Source organism: Macrobrachium nipponense, chromosome 3, assembly GCF_015104395.2.
Source record: "Macrobrachium nipponense isolate FS-2020 chromosome 3, ASM1510439v2, whole genome shotgun sequence".
In the NCBI taxonomy this organism is placed as follows: Eukaryota; Metazoa; Arthropoda; class Malacostraca; order Decapoda; family Palaemonidae; genus Macrobrachium; species Macrobrachium nipponense.
The window spans coordinates 124,397,929-124,417,704 of NC_087202.1; the positions used below are offsets into that span (position 1 = coordinate 124,397,929).

Sequence of the window (19,776 nt, forward strand, 5' to 3'; positions counted from 1 at the left end):
ATCGAGGATCAACAAACAATTTATATAGTGTTGGTGAAATCCCCATCTCGTGCAATTTCAAAGAATGCCATTTCATTGCTTTTGAGGAGTGTGGTTATAGAGTCACACTCAAAGCTTCAGGAAGATGTGCTCCCCTCCACTTCGCTTGCCTAAAGACACAACCTATCGTTGGAAACGATTATGCAATTGATGTGGCGGTGTGAATCAGTGTTCGTATCACACTACCTCAAGGAGGTAGAGACAGTGTTAGAAAATTGTTCCACTTTAGGTCCTTTGTCTATAACTGGGACGGTGTTGGGTGAGGAAGCATAGGGAGTGACCTATCCCTATCCTATCCCCTAGCCTTGTGTAGGGTATTGATTTTTTGGGAAGCCTGGGGTTGTTTTGTAACCAGAGTAATCACCAGTCCTTAGGTGGTGAGGTTGGTTTATGGTTTTTAATGTGTAGATGACAGTGTTGTTTTTAATTTATGGTATATGCCCAGGGCAAGGGCACAATTTTTAAAATCTTCATCGAGTCATTAAGTGTAACAGTCCCCAGTCAATGACAATCTGGTTTTATGGTTCTTGTCTAGCGCCATAAAATTGGCAATGTATGGCACCATAATGTGCTGAGTTCCGGTTATCGCCGCCATAAAATTGGCAATGTATGGCACCATAATGTGCTGAGTTCCGGTTATCGCCGCCATATGGGGCCAATAATGGAGTTATTTTGCCATAACATACCTAACAGAGGTGCCATTAACTGGTTATCAACGCAATGACTGCAAAGATTCCAATTAGTAGAGGCAATCCTTGGCCGAGCTGCCACATCTTCTACAGGTTAAGGGAGCCGCTACCAGAGGCAGTCTTACCATGAGCATTGTCTCAAAACTTACTACTGTCTGTTTTGAGTCATTACTGTTAATAATGCCTTAACTTAGAATTAGTCCATGATTCCCTCCTTAAAAATATGGGATCAGCCAATTCTAAGTGCTTGGTATGTCACATGTGTAAAAATGATGTTTTTATAATAAAATAAAATTTTACACATACATACCAAGCATCTACATTATCAGAGACCTTCCCTCCGCCCCACAGATAGACTTAGTGGCTCAAACGAGCGATGGAGTTCGACAGTCAGTACCTTTGTTCCCGAAAGTGGGGCAGGTCCTGTTTACCTACACAGGCAATGGCAGGGCCACTGCAAATTTGAATTTTTGACTGCTGTGGTTAGGAAAGCTAGCAGCTAATTATAAGTGGTTGGTAAGTACAGGCAGTCCCCGGGTTACGACGGGGGTTCCGTTCTTGAGACGCGTCGTAAGCCGAAAATCGTTGTAAGCCGGAACGACGCTTGGAAATATGTCTTAAACTAATAAAAAGTTATAAAAACCTTACTTGTAATCCTTTGGTTACACTACATGTCGTTTCCTGTAGTTTTATGTACAACCTGGAGTTATTTTCATAAAAGAATGCTGGTTCTTGAAGGTAAAAACTATTGTAATCCTCTGGTGACACTACATTCTTGAAGTTTTATGTACAACCTGGAGTGATTTTGCAAAATCTTGAGGGCTACAAGAACAGCTGATTACTATTTACGTATCATATAGACTAATTAAGTAAATGTATTTAAATAAGGCTTATATATTAGTATCAACAAAACATTTCCTGCCATGAGTCAGAGGCCGTTTAATGAAACGAACACTTCTCTGTCCTATCTGTTCAGAAAATAAACGTTACGTCAATCCCCGAGACCATTGTTGCCAAAGCGTCTCTCTCTCTCTCTCTCTCTCTCTCTCTCTCTCTCTCTCTCGTCAGTCTCTTCTCTCTCTTCCATTCTCTCGCTCTCCATCTCTCCCTCGTCCTCTCGTCTTCTCTCTCTCTCTGATCAAATTACATTGGAAACTTGACATACGATTGCCCTAATATACGAATGTTTTGAGATATAACAGAAAATTTTGCGAAAATACAAGCTTTGATATACAACGAAATATTTGAGATACGATTTTGCGATGAGTTGTTAGTTGTATAGGCGACCGATAAATGGCGTTCAGTCTGTTTGTTTGTTGGTGCTGCATGTTAACACGTCGTTGTTTAGTTCGTTGTATTTGCGCCTATTTTTCGTGTTATTTTGTCTATTTTTATTATTAACCATGGGTCTCAAAGCTAAAGACAAAGCAGGTGATAAGAAAAAACCCAAGAAAAATGATTTCGATGGAAGCAAAACATGAAATTATAGCAAAGCATGAACGTGGCGTTCGTATCGTCGATTTGGCAAACGAGTATGGTCGAAATCCTTCTACAATATCCACGATCATCAAGCAGCAAGGAAGCTATAAAAACCCCCGAGACCATTGTTTGCCAAAGCGTCTCTCTCTCTCTCTCTCTCTCTCTCTCTCTCTCTCTCTCTCTCTCTCTCTCTCTCTCTCTCTCTGATCAAATTACGTACTGGATAATTTCTCTCTTTGGATACTTCGATTTTGCCAAATATTGAGGGCTACAAGAACAGTTGATTACTATTACGTATCATATAGACTAATTAAAGTAAACGTTATCTTAAATAGGCTTATATTTATTATATCAACAAAACATTTACTGGCATGAGTCAGAGGCCGTTTAACGAAACGAACACTTCTCTGTCCTTAACTCGGAGCGTCGGAAGACGCCTCTCTCTCTCTCTCTCTCTCTCTCTCTCTCTCTCTCTCTCTCTCTCTCTCTCTCTCTCTCTCTCTCTCTCTCTCTCTCTCTGATCAAATTACTGGATAATGTCTCTCTTTGGATACTTGGAATTTGCGTTGTAATCTAACCAGAAACTTCGTTTTGTTATTATTACTGGAAACAAGCAATGATTTTTTCATTATTTGCGCTTTTGGACTGTTATATGTAAACTAGTATGTATTCATTCGCTCGGAAACTAGTTCCGCATATGAGGCGTCACTAAAAACATAGAAAATACAACATAAAAAGTGTCGAAAATCATCATAATCTCAAAATTTTTGTTGTAATCTAACCAGAAACTTATTTTTATTAATATACTGTGCTAAACTATAAAGGATTTTTTATCATAGTATGCGTTTTTTAAAGCGTCGTTAACTCGGAGCGTCGGAAGACGCCTCTCTCTCTCTCTCTCTCTCTCTCTCTCTCTCTCTCTCTCTCTCTCTCTCTCTCTCTCTCTCTCTCTCTCTCTCTCTGATCAAATTACTGGATAATGTCTCTCTTTGGATACTTGGAATTTGCGTTGTAATCTAACCAGAAACTTCGTTTTGTTGATTTACTTCTGGGAAACAAGCAATGATTTTTTCATTATTTGCGCTTTTGGACTGTTATATGTAAAACTAGTATGTATTCTTCGCTCGAAACTAGTTCCGCATATGAGGCGTCACTAAAAAAACATAGAAAAATACAACATAAAAAGTGTCGAAAATCATCATAATCTCAAAATTTTTGTTTGTAATCTAACCAGAAACTTATTATTAATATACTGTGCTAAACTATAAAGGATTTTTATCATAGTATGCGTTTTTTAAAAGCGTCGTTAACTCGGAGCGTCGGAAGCGTCAGCGTCGTAACCTCGGAACAAGCGTCGTAACCCAGGACGGATTTTTCCATTGAATATTTAAGAAAAAGCGTCGTAACCTCGGAACGTCGTAAGCCGGAACCGTCGTAACCCGGGACCGCCTGTATGTGTAAAATTTAATTTTACTGTATTTTTTTTTTTTTATCACAGTCATCTTATTTGACCATGTGGTTTTTATAGTGAGGTCCCAGGTTGCATCCTGCCTCCTTAGTAGTCCATCACTTTCATTACTGTGTGTGCTGTTTCTAGTAGCACACTTCTGTATGAGTCCTGGAGCTACTTCAGCATTAGTTTTTCCAGGTTCCTTCTCAGGGATCTTGGGATCATGCCTCCTAGTGTTCCTATGATTATGGGTACGATTTCCACTGGCATATCCTATATCCTTCTTACTTCTATTTTCAGATCGATATACTTATCCGTTTTTTCTCTTTCTTTCTCTTCATACTTATCCATTTTTTCTCTTTCTCTTCAACTATGGTGTCCTCCGTAGGGGGCTAGTGTTGTCAGTGGACCTCATGCTGTGCACTGTAGGCATTACTTAAGGTTCTTTGCAGAGTGCCTTCAGCCCCTAGCTGCAACCACTTTTGCTTCTTTTACTGTACCACCTTCTTTCATATTCTTCTTCTTCATCTTACTTTCCACCCTCTCCTAATACTTCATTCATGGTGCAACTGCTAGGTTTTCCTCCTGTTACACCTTTGAAACCTTTTACTGTCAATTTCCATTTCAGTGCTGAATGACCTCATAGGTCCCAGTGCTTGGCCTTTAGCCTAAATTCTATATTCAACTCAGATCAACTTTGGTGTACCACGGTATTGCAACATCAATGAGTGATACTTTCTTCCTGATTTTTCAATCAATGTCACGTCTGGTCTATTGACACATATCACCCCATCTGTTCTGATACTACCATAGTCCCAGAGGCTTTTTGTCTGATAGTTTTCTCTCACTCCCTCATGTTGGTGTTCGTGCCACTTATTACCGCAAGGTAGCTGGTGATTCTTGCACTGGCTCCAGTGGAGGGCTTTTGCTTCTTGATTCATGCTCCTTTTTGTACTAGTTCTCTGAACACACCGAACATTCGCTTTCCATATGGTTTATGGTCTCATTTTTCTTATTGTACTTCCTGTGTATGGGTGAAATGTTATTTCCATCCATTGTTCTTTAGAGGTATTTTCATCTAAAATTATATTTATTTATATATTTATTATTAATTTTTTTTAGTCGATCACAGTCATCTTATTCGACTGGGTGGTTTTTATTGTGTGTGGTTCCAGGTTGCATCCTGCCTCCTTAGAAGGAGTCCATAATTTTTTTTACTATGTTTGCTGTTTCCAAGAGCGCACACTTCTGCATGAGTCTTGGAGCTACTTCAATATCTAATTTTTCCAGGTTCCTTTTCAGGGATCTTAGGATGATGCCTAGTGTCCCTGTGATTATGTGTACACTTTTCACTGGCATATCCCATATTCTTCTTATTTCTATTTTCAGGTTTTGCTAGTCACCAATTTTTTTCTCTTCCTTACTCATCTTCTCTGGTGTCCCATGGTATTGGGACATCAATGAGTAATACTTTCCTCTTGATTTCATCAATCACCCTATCTGTTCTGATACCATAGTCTCAGAGGATCTTTGCTTGATAATTTTCTATCACTCCCTCAGGTTAGTGTTCATACCACTTATTACTGCAAGGTCGTTGGTGTTTCTTGCAGAGACTCCAGTGGAGGGTTTTTGCTACTGAATCATGCCTCTTTTTGTCCTGGTTCTGTGCAAGTGCTGGACATTTGCTTGCTATTTGGTTTATGGTCTCGTTTTTCAGGTTTCACTTCTTGTATTTGGGTGAGAAGTTATTTCCATCTGTCGTTCTTTGAATATATCTGGTTCTTAGGGCTTGATCTTGTACTGCTGTTAGCATTCCTTCTGTTTCCTTCTTGAGTTCTCCCCTCTGCAACCATTGCCATGTTTCATCACTGGCCAGTTGTAGTCTGTCTCTTGTACTGTTTGTGCCTTGGTTTGACATTCTTCCATTCTTTTTGTCATTATCCTGTCTGTATATGTCTGGGTCTTTGACTACTTTTATCAGACCTTCTTCTCATGTCTGAGCCCCTCGTTTTCACTGGTTTTCAGATATTGCCCCTGTGCTCTGCTTTCAATGTTTACACAGTCCTCTGTGCTTAATAGTCCCTCTCCCTCCTTCCTTTTGTGTTATGTATGGTCTTTCCATATTTGCTGTTGGGTGTAGTTTGCTGTGTATTGTCATGTGTTTCCTAGTTTTATGGTCTATGCTGCAGAGTTCTGCCTTCGTCCACTCCACTACTCTGCGCTGTATCTGATTACTGGCACTGCCCATGTGTTTATGGCTTTTATCATATTTCTGGCGTTGAGTTTTGACTTTAGTATTGCCCCAAGTCTCTGCATACATTCTTTCCTGATTGTTTCCTTCATCTCTTGGTGTTTTATATCCTCTCCTATTATTTGTTTCCTTCATCTCTTGGTGTTTTATATCCTCTCCTATTATTCCAGATATTTGTAGCCTGTCTTATCTATGTACTTGATGCTATTCCCATCTGGTAGCTTTATCCCTTTAGTCCTTGACACTTTGCCTTTTTGTATGTTGATCAAGGCACATTTTTCTATTCCAAACTCCATCCTGATGTCCCCAGATACAATCCTTACAGTCTGGATTAGGGTATCTATTTCCTTGATGCTCTTACCATACAGCTCGATGTCGTCCGTGAACATCAGATGGTTAATTCTGTTGCCTCTTTCATTGAGTTGGTACCCAGAATCCATCTTCTGCAGTACTTTTGTCATGGGAATCATGGCTACTACAAAGAGTAGTGGGGGCAGTGATCACCATTTAAGGTCTCTCTTGATGTTAACCTTGGCTAGTCTTATTCCAGAACTTGTAAGTATTGTATTCCAGTTGTGCATTGCATTTTTTAGAAGGTGATAGTGTTTTCTTCTTCCCCTTTCTATTAGCTGCCTTCTCTTACTGTTCTTCATTACCATTTTGTCTATCAGGAGCTGGTCTTTTGTGCCCCTACACTTCCTTCTGCAGCTTTTCTGTTGGTGGGGGATGGTGTTTGTATCCTCTAGATATGTAGTTGTATAACCTTTCAGTGATGATACCTGTTAGTAACTTCCACATTATTGGTAGGCAGGTGATAGGCCTGTAGTTACTTGCTATATTTCCCTTGTTCTTGTCTTAGATTACTAAGGATGATATCTCTGTGGTCATCCATTTGGCTGCATGGTGGTTTGTGATACAATGCTGGAGTTCTGCTATTCATGGGTGTACGGCCTTGAAGGTTTTGAGCCAGTATCCATGGACTTCATCGGGACCTGGGGCTTTCCAGTTGGGCATTTTCTTTAGTTGGTGTCTGATTGTGTGATTTGTGATCTTGGTGAATCTTTGTTTTATTCTCCAATTTCTTTTGCCTTGACTTCCAGGAGCCATGTTGCATGTTTGTTTTGTGATACCAGATTGCTCCATATGTTTACCCGGAGTCTGTTACTTGGTTTGGCCTCAGGAATTTCCTGATGGTTTTCTTCCCCTTTTGGTTGGCTGTATAGTCTTCTGGTTGGTTCTGAATAGTTTATTTTGTTGGTATCCTTTATTCCTATTCATGTACCATTGGATTTTATGTGCTTTGTTTTTATGCCTCTTGTTTTATATCTTTTATTGTGTTGCTTAGTCCCTTCTGTAATTTGTGTTTCTGTTTTAGTTCCTCCTTTATTTTCTTGGTTCTTAGCCTCTTTTCTGCCATCTCTTTCAGTTTACTCAAGTCAGATCTCATTACAACAATTTACTTTTCCAGGTGCCTTTTCCAAGGCGGTTGCTGTTTTCATTTGTGTTGTGTTGTAGGCTTACATGGAGGGGATCTTTGTTCATTCTGTATCTGGCTTCATCCATTGTCTGATCTTTTTTACTCATTCTGTCCTCTCTCTTACTTCCTTGGTGTTTCTGTGTTTGTTGTTGTTTGGTAGCTCATCATTTCCTGTTGTCTTCTGTGGTATCGTCTCTTAGTTCGTCCTCTTGTCCTTCGTTGCTGGGTGTTCTTACTCTTTCCAGTTCCTCTTTTTCTGTTGTGGAGACCCAGTTCTTTTGCTTTATGTTCCTTACTTGGTCTGCCAGCCTCTTTAGTTTAGGGGGGGGGGTGTTATTTCTCTCATTCCAGATGTTGACCAATCTTCTGTATCCTCTTTCCGTCATTCTGATGTAACATCTCCACATTTCCTTTTTTCCTCTCTTGACCATTTTCTTCTTCTGGTTTGCCTCTGTAGCTCCAGTCTCTGGTTGCTGGATACTGTTGTTGTGGTGGTCATTTGCTGGATAATGACCTCAAAGTACCTGACCATCAACTCCTTCAATTGGGCCGTATACCTAACTGCCAGACGAAGCTCCTCTGTTGCCAGAGGCTCCATTTACATCGTTGTCATTTAATCTTTCATTTTTTTCATTTCCATCCATTGCTAAGTTATGCTATTTAACCCATAGTTGGACCTTACCCCATCGGGGATAGGTGCTCATTTACAGCTGAGTAGACTGAGGAAATTGTGATAAAGATCCTCTCCCAAGGAATCATACAATGACTGACCAGCCCCAATGCTGCTTAGCCAGTCCATTGATGACCTAAACCACTCTGCCATGGGGCCTGATAATTATTATTATTCACAAGGTGCAGATACAGACAGTCTTTGGTTAATGGCGATCCAGTTTTATGGCACTTGTCTAGCGCCTTAAAATCAGCAATTTATGGCGCCATAACAGGCCAAGTTTTGGTTATCTGAACCATAAGGTGCTGATAAGAGTTAGGGTGCCATAACATACCTAACAAAGGTGTCATTAACCCTTAAACGCCGAGCCTCTATTTACAAAAGTGTCTGCCTCATGCTGGCGGCGTTCGGGAGTGAGCACCGAAGTGGAAATTTTTTTTTTTTTTTTTTTCAAAAAATCAGCACGCTGAGTTTTCAAGATTAAGAGTTCATTTTTGGCTCCTTTTTTGTCATTGCCCGAAGTTTAGTATGCAGCCATCAGAAATGAAAAAAAATATCATCGTATATAAATATTGGAATATATATGACAGCGCAAAAAAAAAGAAGAGTTTTTTCTTGTTGTATTGTACAATAAATTGCATTCATTTTGTCATATAACAAATTGTAAAACAATCAAAGCAACACAGAAAATATTATCACATTTTTTCTAAAATTCACAATAAATCGAAATGTGCTAGAGACTTCCCGTTTATTGCAAAATGAAGGTAATTGATTGAATATTACTAGACTGTAAGTATTTTAGCTTACAATTGCAGTTTTCGACCATTTCGGTCAATTTAAAGTTGACCGAAGGTTGAATTTTTTCTATTTATTGTGATTTATATGGAAATATTTCAAAACTGATAAAAGCTACAACCATGAGTTATTTTTTGTTGTATTTTACATGATATTGTGCACATTTTCATGTATAAGACTTTATGTTAGGCCTAATATAAAACAGTGCAAAAATTATGACAAGGTGACTAAAGAAATTCTGAGATTTTCAGCAGTTACCACGTGTAAAGGGAAGGAAAAAGTTTGTTTCAGAAATTCACCATAAATCAAAATATTGTGCTAGAGACTTCCTGTTTGTTGCAAAATGAAGGTAAATGATTGAATGTTAATAGAATGTAAGAGTTTTAGCTTACAATTGCATTTTTTTACCATTTCAGTCGAGTCAAAGTTGACCGCAGGTTTAAATTTTGGCACTTGCTTGATTTATATGAAAATATTTCAAAACTAATAAAAGCTATAACCATGAGTTATTTTTTGTTGTATTCTACATGAAATTGCACACATTTTCATGTATAACACTTTATGTAAGGCCTAATAGAAAATGGTGCAAAAATTACAACAAGGTGATTAAAGAAATTCTGAGATTTTCAGCATTTACCGCGTGCGGAGAGAAGGAAAAAGTTTGTTTAAAAAAATCACCATAAATTGAAATGTTGTGCTAGAGACTAACCGTTTGTTGCAAAATTAAGGTAAATGATTGAATGTTACTAAAATGTAAGGGTTTCAGCAGAGTCATCCACAATAGTTCTGCAAAACACGAATGCGTCAAGAAATCGCTCTCCGACGTTGCGTCACTGATACTTTGTAGTGCGAGAAGAAAGAAATTTGTGCATGTGTGCCTGGGTAATGCTTGTAAACAAAACAACAGTGTGATCTGTGAACTCTCAGCATCCCTCAAGGCGCGTGATTTAAAATCTTTCGCAAACTAGGCCTATAACTATTTTTCTGCGAATATTTAAACAAACTTTTTGTAGTTGACATACCGTACGTCCACTTGGCACCCAACAGACAATTTTAGTTGACGTACAATATGTCCAGTCAGCGTTTAAGGGTTAACCAGTTATCAGCACCATAAACCAAAACTTGGCTCTATAAGCAACATAAATAGCTTTGTTTTGGTTAATGGCGGTTTTCGCTCATCAGCACCTCACCGAGGACAGACACCCCCCCCCCCCCCCCCCCCCGCCCCCCCCCCCCCCCCCCCCCCCAATAACCAGGGACTGCCTGTGCAAAGTGTTTATGTGGAATATTAATTTGCCAATCAAGGTTCTAGAGAAGGCCTTTGTCATGGCAGAGGATAGCAGTCAGTCATAAGATGCTTAGTAAAATGCAGATGATAAAGGTATAAGAAATGAGTGAATTTGCGTAAGCCTGGAGAAGAAATTTAATGATTGGTAGAAAATTTAGGTACTACATCATGGCATCCCAATTGAATACAGGCAGTCCCCGGTTATGGTGGGGGGGGGTTCCGTTCCGACAGCTTGATGGGAAAATCGCCAATAACTGATTTTAGGCGTGTATGGCTTAAGGGAAAATCGCTGATAACCAAAAATGGGCGATTTTCAGCACTTAAGGTGCCAGTCACCAGATTTTGGTGCCGATAACTGTTTGGTATGTATTGGCTCTAATACTGCATCATCGGCGCCGATAACTGGAAATTGGCACGTTATGGAGCAGAAAATCACTGATTTTCAGCACTAGAAAAGCCCCATAAAACTGAATTTCCGATAACCAAGTCCACCGATAACCAGGACTGCCTGTATGGATGCTGACACTGCAAAATGAGTAGCTCACACTGGCTGTAGAGATCTTTGGTGCTAAAAGCAGTAGGGGATTTTTCCAATTTGACTGAGATTCTAGTTATGACTATCATTCTCCAGTTGTTTAAGTAGGGCATGAAAAATGACAGTTTTCCCCCTGTATTCACGGGGCATGCATACTGCCGCCCGCCCCCCCCCCCCCACCCCCCATCCCCCCACCCCCCCGCCCCCCACCCCCTCCATGAATAGCTAGAATCTGTGAATGTGTAGTTGAAACCCCTATAATAAAAATGCTTAAAACTGCCTATTTTGTTAGTTAAGACTCAAGAAAAACCCACTAAAAATGTTTATACCTGGTTTCTTAAATAGTTTTATCACGAAAAGTGCATATTATGATAAAAAAAAACAAAAAACTAACTGGAATTTGTGGATATTTCTCAATGAAAAATACAGCATTTAGGGGAATTTCTCCACAAATAAAGGGGGTACGTATACGTTCCAGAGACAAATTCCTGAATATGAGTCCATGAACCCATAGTGCACAAATATGAGTGGTTCACTATACAACTTTCAAGAGAATTGATTTCAGCCTTTTGCCAAAGGCACTCTCTATTGGCTTGCACATGATACTAGCACCTTTAACTGTTACTTCTCAATGTAACTGTGGGGGTTTCTCCCATTTCCACCTTGGATCTTTGTACAGACACTACTCTACTTCCAAGTAAGTTACATTTGGACGTCCGTCAGTATGTTGTATTATTTTTAAGTTGGTTACTGTACTCGTCATGGTATAAAATCAACGCAAGACAAAATTTGAATTTTCAGGAGGCAAAGGGGAGTGCTCCAAACACAATTGGAATGTGTGATGCCATTTGTTTGTATCTGTATTAATTGAATGTTGAATGGATGTATGGATGTAAGTGTTGCAACACCTTGCTTGACAGCTAAAGTTTAATTATTTGAGATAAATCTTACCTACTGTTGAGTATAGTTTATTGGCGTGGAGATATAGGCTATCTTTAACAGTAGGTAAATATCCAAATAATAAATGTTAAGATAATATATATATATATATATAATATATCTATATAGATATTATAAATTATATATATAGATATATTTATAATATATATATATATATAATATATAATTATTGATTAATATATATATATATATATATATACATATGCTTAAAAAGTCACAGTAGATGCACGTGACTTCATAAGGAAGCGAATCCCACAGGAAAATGATAGTCAGAAATCCAAGCACTTTCGTCTTTACTAAGACATTGTCAAGGAGCTAATGAAATACAATTGGATAAAAAGGTCTCAGGTACACAACAAGATCAAGAATACCAGATGGTTAATTGTCAAAAGGGTAAAAATTAAGGGATAATCCAGGATTATTGGATATCACACGGTCACAAACCTAAACAGATTTGACCCTAACCGAAATTACAAAGTATCTTTTACAGTCCAAAACATGTAAAAACTGAATATATTAATTTGTTGTTTCTATTTATCTACAACTTTTTTCATTATGAAAGCATCAAGAGTAAGTAAACCAACACTTAAATTTAGAACATTTCTATTATTTGGCTTGATGAAACAAGATTCAATGATATTCCTTTTAACTGTGTCATTACATGGGTTTAAGGCTCTTGCTTGACCCCAGTTAGTAGGATGGTCTAAGTCTCTCATATGTACGAATAATGCATTCAATATTTCCCAGTTCTCACAGAATATTGATGCTGTTTGAGACGTTGTGAAAGAGATTTACCGGTCTGTCCGTAATAGACTTTATCACACTTTTTGCAAGGAATTTCATATATGCAGCTTGAAAGATCTTTAGGAGAATTTTTTATTACTAAACTCTTGACATTAATATTACTGAAAACAACATTTATGTTAAAAAGCTTTAAAATTCTAGGAATATCTAGAAACCTTTCATCATAGGTTAATTTTAGAATGTTATGCTTACTAAATTCAAGTTTGTCAGTCTTTCGAAAATCAACTAACATTGCCTCTTTTGTTCATTACTACTCCAATCACCATCAAAATGTTAAATTATCTTTTTTCTGGGATGTTCCTAAGGGCTTTACGTGTCTGTAGCCCGCAGTTTATTGACACTGAAATTAAAACTGTTTATGATATTGCATTGAAACTTAAATCACCCAAGGACTTTTGTAGATGTGGCATGGAAAAGAGCTAGAAAAACATTTTATTCAACTTGAATTTAGTAAGCATAACATTCTAAAATTAACCTATGATGAAAAGTTTTTAGATATTCCTAGAATTTTAAAGCTTTTTAACATATATGTTGTTTTCAGTAATATTAATGTCAAGAGTTTAGTAATCAAAAATTCTCCTAAAGATCTTCCAGGCTGCATCTGCATATATGAAATTCCTTGCAAAAAGTGGGATAAAGTCTATTAGGGACAGACCGGTAAATTTCTTTCACAACGTCTCAAACAGCATCAATATTCTGTGAGAACTGGGCAAATATCGAATGCATTATTTGTACATATGAGAGATTTAGACCATCCTATTAACTGGAGTCAAGCAAGACCCTTAAACCCATGTAATGACACAGTTAAAAGGAATATCATTGAATCTTGTTTCATCAAGTCAAATAATAGGAATGTTCTAAATTTAAGTGTTGGTTTATTTAAACGTGATGCTTTCATAATGAAAAAAGTTGTAGATAAATATAAGCAACAAAATTAATATATTCAGTTTTTACATGTTTTGGACTGTATGGATACTTTGTAGTTTCTGTTAGGGTTAAATCTATGTTTTGGTTTGTGACCGTGTGATATCCGATAATCCTGGATTATCTCTTTTAATTTTTACCCTTTTGACAATTAACCATCTGGTATTCTTGATCTTGTTGTGTACCTGAGACCTTTCTCCAATTGTATTTCATTAGCTCCTTGACAATGTCTTAGTAAAGACGAAAGCGCTTGGATTTCTGACTATCATTTTCCTGTGGGATTTGCTTATATATATATTATATTATATAATAAATTCTATGATATCGTAACATGGATGAAAAAATTATTTTTTTAGATTTTAGTTTGATGTATAAAAAAACATTTTTGCCATTTTCATATTAGCTTATATCTCTCAAAAGTTTCATTTCAAGTTCTGTTATTCAGTCATAATTTTTTTTTTTTCAGAAGGAAGAGATACAGAAAAAGAACGAAGAGAGAAGTTATCCATGTGGAAGATGGATACAGGCGAAGCTCTGTGTGAAAGTAATGAAGCAGAAGATCAGAATGTTGGTACAGCCACCGTTAGATATAGCACAAGGAAATCTCCCAGACAGAAACGAGATGTTATGGACCAAGTCACCGAAGAGGAAAGAGCAAGTATAGGGAAGCGCAGGTTATCCAAAGATGAATTGAATAATGATGTTGGTGAAGATAAGCAGGCTGTTGCAAAAGTAAAGAGGAAACTGGAAAAAGAAGAAAATTCTGGCCTCGAAAAAGTTGAAAGTAAGTCATTTAGCAAAGAAACTTCTCCTGCCACTCTGAGTTATCCAGGAGGACAAAAGCCTTCGGTAGTAACAAGGGCTGGCTCCAGGAATCTCAGGAGAACTCGAAGTGATGCTGAGGAGCCCAGGAGAAAAGGTTCCCGGCCTTCTTCAAGGCGCTCCTCCCTGGAACTGGATTCCCTTTCCAGTTCTATAAAGCAGAAGCAGCTTGGTGGTAAGGGAAAACAAAACACATTGGGAGAGAATGTTGGAAGTGAAGCAGAGGAAGGCATTATAGTTCTAGATACCATAGTAGATCAGTCAACTAGTGCTGATAATTCCATTGTCAATACAGGGGACGTCCCACATTCTGTAACACAGTTGGAAGAGAAATGTGATAATGTAAGTAATTCCATTGTAAGTGATGCAAAAGAAGTAATTGATGAATGTGGAAAAGATGACAAGGAAATGTGTTGTGATAAAAATGTAAACAAAAGTGAACTTGATATCATAAAGACAGCAGATTTCGAAATTAAAGAAAACCCTATTCTAAAGAAAACTGATGGTGAAAGTAAAGAGAAATCTTCATTGAAGAAAACTGATGAAAGTAAAGAGAGAACTTTGTCGAAGAAACCTGATGTTGAAAGCAAAGAGAAAACTGTGAAGAAAACTGATGTGGAAAGTAAAGAGAAAACTGTGAAGAAAACTGATATTGAAAGTAAAGAGAAAACTTTGAAGAAAACTGACATTGAAAGTAAAGAGAAAACTGTGAAGAAAACTGATGTTGAAAGTAAAGAGAAAACTTTGAAGAAAACTGACATTGAAAGTAATGAGAAAACTTTGAAGAAAACTGACCTTGAAAGTAAAGAGAAGCCTTTGTTGAAGAAAACTGATGTTGAAGTGAAAGAGAAGGCCAATATTTCTGACTCTGAAAATGATATTATCTTTATTTCAGAGAGTAAAGACAGGATTGTCAGATCCTCATCTGCCAGTGCTTCTCCTGAAATTGTGCACGAAGTCATCAACAAAGCCCCTATCATAACTGGTAAGACTCACAGGACAGTGTTGCAAGACAGGAAATCCCGAAAGAATGTAGCCAAAGATGAAGGGAAGTATATGAGCAGGAGGAAGAGCGCTGAAAATTCAACTGAAAATGTTTTGGGTCACAGTAATATGAAGAGTCATTTGCGAGGGAAAATTGGCACTTGTGGTAGTGGTGATGACAGTAGTAATGACACTGAGGAGAAGAAATCTGTAAGGGCTTTTGGCAGGCAGAAGGTTGTAGGAAGCAGGAGGAGGAGCAGCAACCATGATGAAGCCAAATTAAATGAAGTTCTGGAAAGTGTAGCGAAAGATTTTGAGAGAGACATTGATGAGGATCACTATGATCAAATAGAAAAAGATTTTGTGTTAGGCAATAAATCCCCAGATAAGGGTATCAGTGATAAAATGATAGAGCTGTCAGAGAAAGAGGATTCAAATTTAACAGAATTCATCAATTTTTGTATGGATGATAAAATTTCCTGCAATTTAGAAGCTTTTGGTTCTTCTGGAAATGAGAGGACACAGTCTGGTAGTACAACACCTCAACCTGGCAGTAGCAGTCCCAGTTTGAACAAAAGAAGTGCAAGTAGTAAGAAACTGAGTGACGTTGTACGCAGTCTGCAAAAGAAACAGGCAGAATCACCAAGTTCCACTTCAGGTCCAACAGAAAATCCAACCTTTTTGAAGGACCTTAACACCTGGAGTTCAGATAAGTTGAGGCAAGTGAGTCCCCACTCAGGCTCTTTTCACCTTGAGTCCCCTAGTACTTCTGCACCTAAAGTAACATCACCAAATGATGCTTCAATGCCAGAGATTGTACATAATCCTTGTGCACCAACCACTACACCACCATCACCAGAGATGATCACTTCCAAGGTACCTTCACCTCTACCTGATAGACCATTTCCCCAAAAAGTTGCTATCACCAAAACTCCCTGTGTTGGACCTCCTACCAATTCACCTGTCACTAGTCATAGTTCCTCTTCAGTGGTGACAATGACAACATCTTGCTTGCAAGCAAATGCACCTTACACTGCTGTTACTTTCAGTGCTAGTTATAACGTAGTTCATACAAGCACTGCACCTGTAGGGACTCCTGCTCCTGCTCCTGCCTGTGATATCCAGACTGTCAATTCAGTACCAAAGTCAGTTCCTTTCAAATCATATCAGACTTCCAAAGATGAGGAAGTCACCGTTTTATCAAGCATTCCAGTGGCTGTAAATCCTCCTACTTCAGTTAATGTGTTAAACTCTGGTTTCTCTCCTACAGTTGTACCAGGTCTGCCAAAGATAACATCTAGTGTTACACTTTCGTCTCACGGTTCCTGTGTTTTAACTTGCGCAAAGTCAGTTGATCTTCCTGCACAAAAGTCAAGCCCTAAACAGTTACACATTGCTCCAAAGCCTTCCAGATCTGCTACTCTGACATCTTCCACACTAACAAACCCGTTACCTTTACCTGTATTACCGCAGGGAGCTATAAAGCAAGTACCCAAGCCTGTACAAATTGCTCCAAAGCCACCTGCCTCTGCTACTCAAGTTCATCATAACACTCAGATGTTAACTCATCAGCCTACTCACTTAATGCAAACACAGGTCCAAACTCCAATGCAAGCTTTACCACAGCAAATACAAGGTGTGAAAGCAATACCTCAGACTGTACAGACTTTGCCAACAGCCTTATCTCAGCCAGTACAGAATATGCAAGCCTTATCTCAAACTGTACAAACTATGCAAGCCATCCCTCAGCCAGTACAAAGTATGCATCCTATTCCCCAAACAGTACAGACAGTGCCACAACCTATTCAGACTGTGCAGACTCTTGCACCACCCATGCAGACTGTTACTGCTGTGCCCGTACAAGCAGTTATAACGCAAACTGTAATTAACCCAACTCATATAGTAACACCATCCTCACCCGCTAGAATGATTAATCACCCTGTATTTGCAACATCATCCAATCAGAGCACAGTCACTTACACTCTTGCACCTCACCCTATAAGTCAGAGTCAGTTGCAGACTAACGTGGGTGCTGTTGCACGAGTATTGACACCAACAGTGGTTGGAAAAGTAGCAACAAGACCTCAGTCCAATATGATGACTCCAAAAGCTCCTGAGTCTGTAGTTACATTATCCCCAAGCACCATTGCTGGTGCTGGAACAGTGAGACCCATAGCACCATTGCCTCAGCAAGTTCAGGTCACTCAACCACAAATTCTAGCTGTCAATGTTGTACCAGTAGTGTCTACTGCTGTGGTAGGGCAAGGTGGTTTGATTACTAGACCACAAGGGTCTGCAGTAGTTCCACCATGTCATGTTTCCGGCAACCAACATTTTGTTCCCCCTACTTCTACCGTCAACAGCGAGACTTGTGCTTCAAACCCACACTCTACTTTAGCTTTTTCACAGCACGTGCCTCTTTCTAATCCCTCTACTTCTTATGTACCTTCCAATACAGTTGTTGCTGCTTATCCATTACCCTCTTCTGGGGTTGCTGTTAACCCAACTCAAAATAATATGGGTAATCCACACAATGTAGTTTGTGAAACAGTGCCCATAAGTGCAAATCATCCCTCTAGGGCTATGATGATATCAAATCCACCAAACATTAAGCCTGTGTGTAACAGCAAAACAGTTCAAAATCCACATCCTGTTTCTAGCAATATATCAACATCAACCACTGGAATATCTGTATCCAAATCAAATAATGTAGTGTCAAATAGCAATGAAACTGGTCAGTCTGCAGTCACAGATAGGAGGCTTAATTCATCCACAACAACTGCTATTGTAGAGGCTGCATTTAGAGGCAACATACCTTCAAGTGTCAAGATATCAGAAGCACCAAAGTCAGTTCATAAGGTGAATGGCCCTGTCTCCGTTACAAACTCCAAATGTCATTCAAGAGTACCTGAACTTATGAAATCTCAGATAGCCTCTTCATCCATAACAATTACAACCATCGGAGAAGTTTCGCAGGGTAGTGCGAACATGGCTAATCTAAAACCAGTGACTCCTATAGTACAGGTATCTGGTAGTTCTGACTTAAACATTAAGCTGCCCATGGGAGTCAGTGTGGTTCACCACAAAGCAGGAGTGGGGCGAAGTGTTGCCAGGACGTCCCTGCCGTCCGTGGTAGGGACGTCATCCTCTCTCTCTCAGACTTGTGAAAATGATAGGGGTGTCAGTGGTACAGTATCACTGTCCGCAGAGAAGAGTAGAAGGGTCATTCCTCCCCAGCTGAAGAAGGATGATGTTTACAACACATTCATAGCAACTTCGTGTTCCAAGTTTGACAGAGAAAAAGTATCAAACCCTGTTTCAAAGACTGACACTAATCTTTATCAGCCAAATGAATCCCAATTTAAATCAAACAGAGATGTTGCAGTCACAGCAGCTTACACTTCTTGTACAGATAAAAGCAAAATGTCTCACCCGCCACTCAGTCTGTCGCAGGAAATCAGGCAAGTGGATAAGGTGCCTAATAGTAGTGATAAGCCACAAAATGAATTTGATAAAAGGACTGCAGATAAAAGAAGAGAACCATTGTTAAAAAGAACCCTGTTTAAAACCAAGAGTCATGAAGAAAGAAGACCTACAAATATGTCACCTGTGTACAGAACTAAAAGTCAAGATGACAAGAAGCCTTCTGGAGCATTTTCTCCTTTGCATGAAAGTAGCGTGTATGCCTTTGATGAGCCTGATATTGAAACTTCTCCAATTGAGGTGTCACCATTTTCACAAAGAATTAAAAATATCCAGTCATCCCCAGGAACATCACCAGTAAAACCATGTAATGCAGTTAAGCCCCCTAATCCTATTCCTGTTGGTACTAAACCATTAGGGAGAGTAAATGTAGGATCCAGGTGCCATGTTTCACGTTCCTTAACTCCTTTGATATCAGGAAAACCCAAACCAGGTATAGTCAGTAATGCAAGTGCCACTCAACCTGTTCTGTCGGCAAAGAAAGCACCATGCAGTCCAAAGGCTGTGAGTACTGCCACAGATACAGCAGTATGCACTACAAAGTTGGATGCGGCTTCTGAGGCAGGGAATGAGTTGAATAAGACTGTAGAGGAATCTCAGCAAGTGTCAGAGAATAATGAATGTATTAAGAAAAATTCTAATAGTACTTCTATAGCTATTCAGTGTGATATGGACGAGACCATTGCTGAAGAAAGTGTACGAGCAAATGAGAGTGGAACTCAGACAGAAGGACCAAGTAAATTTCCTCTTCCTCCATCAGCATCTCCTTTTTATTATCTACCTCTTGCCATGGCAGCTCTAGGGGAAAAATTACCTGCACAGTTAGTGCAGCAAATGCTAGCAAAAACACAAGGAATAGTTGGTGCAGCCGAAGCAGGATTAATTCTTCAGAAAGCAGCTCAGTTGGCTCAGCAGCATCAGCAAAATCTTGCACAACAAGGAACACCTGGACCTTGCCTTGGAGTATCTTCAGCAGTGAAGCCTATTAAACCAGCTTCAGTTGCTCCTCTCATAACAGGCATTTCCAGTAGTCCTACTGTGACAAGTGCAACACCTGTGAAGCCGCCCGTAAGTAAATATCAAGAGACACCAGGTACAAGTGGTGAAACTGTTACAACCACAACCA

General features: G+C 39.0%; 1 protein-coding gene across 1 annotated transcript in view; it reads left to right on the forward strand.

Annotated features, from left to right (window-relative positions):
• Positions 1-19,776, forward strand: part of LOC135222493 (uncharacterized) — a 162,005-nt gene that overhangs the window by 62,825 nt on the left and 79,404 nt on the right. The window contains exon 10 of the mRNA XM_064260576.1: positions 13,828-19,775. Coding sequence (XP_064116646.1) covers positions 13,828-19,775 — 5,948 coding nt within the window. The remainder of the gene's footprint in view (positions 1-13,827; position 19,776) is intronic.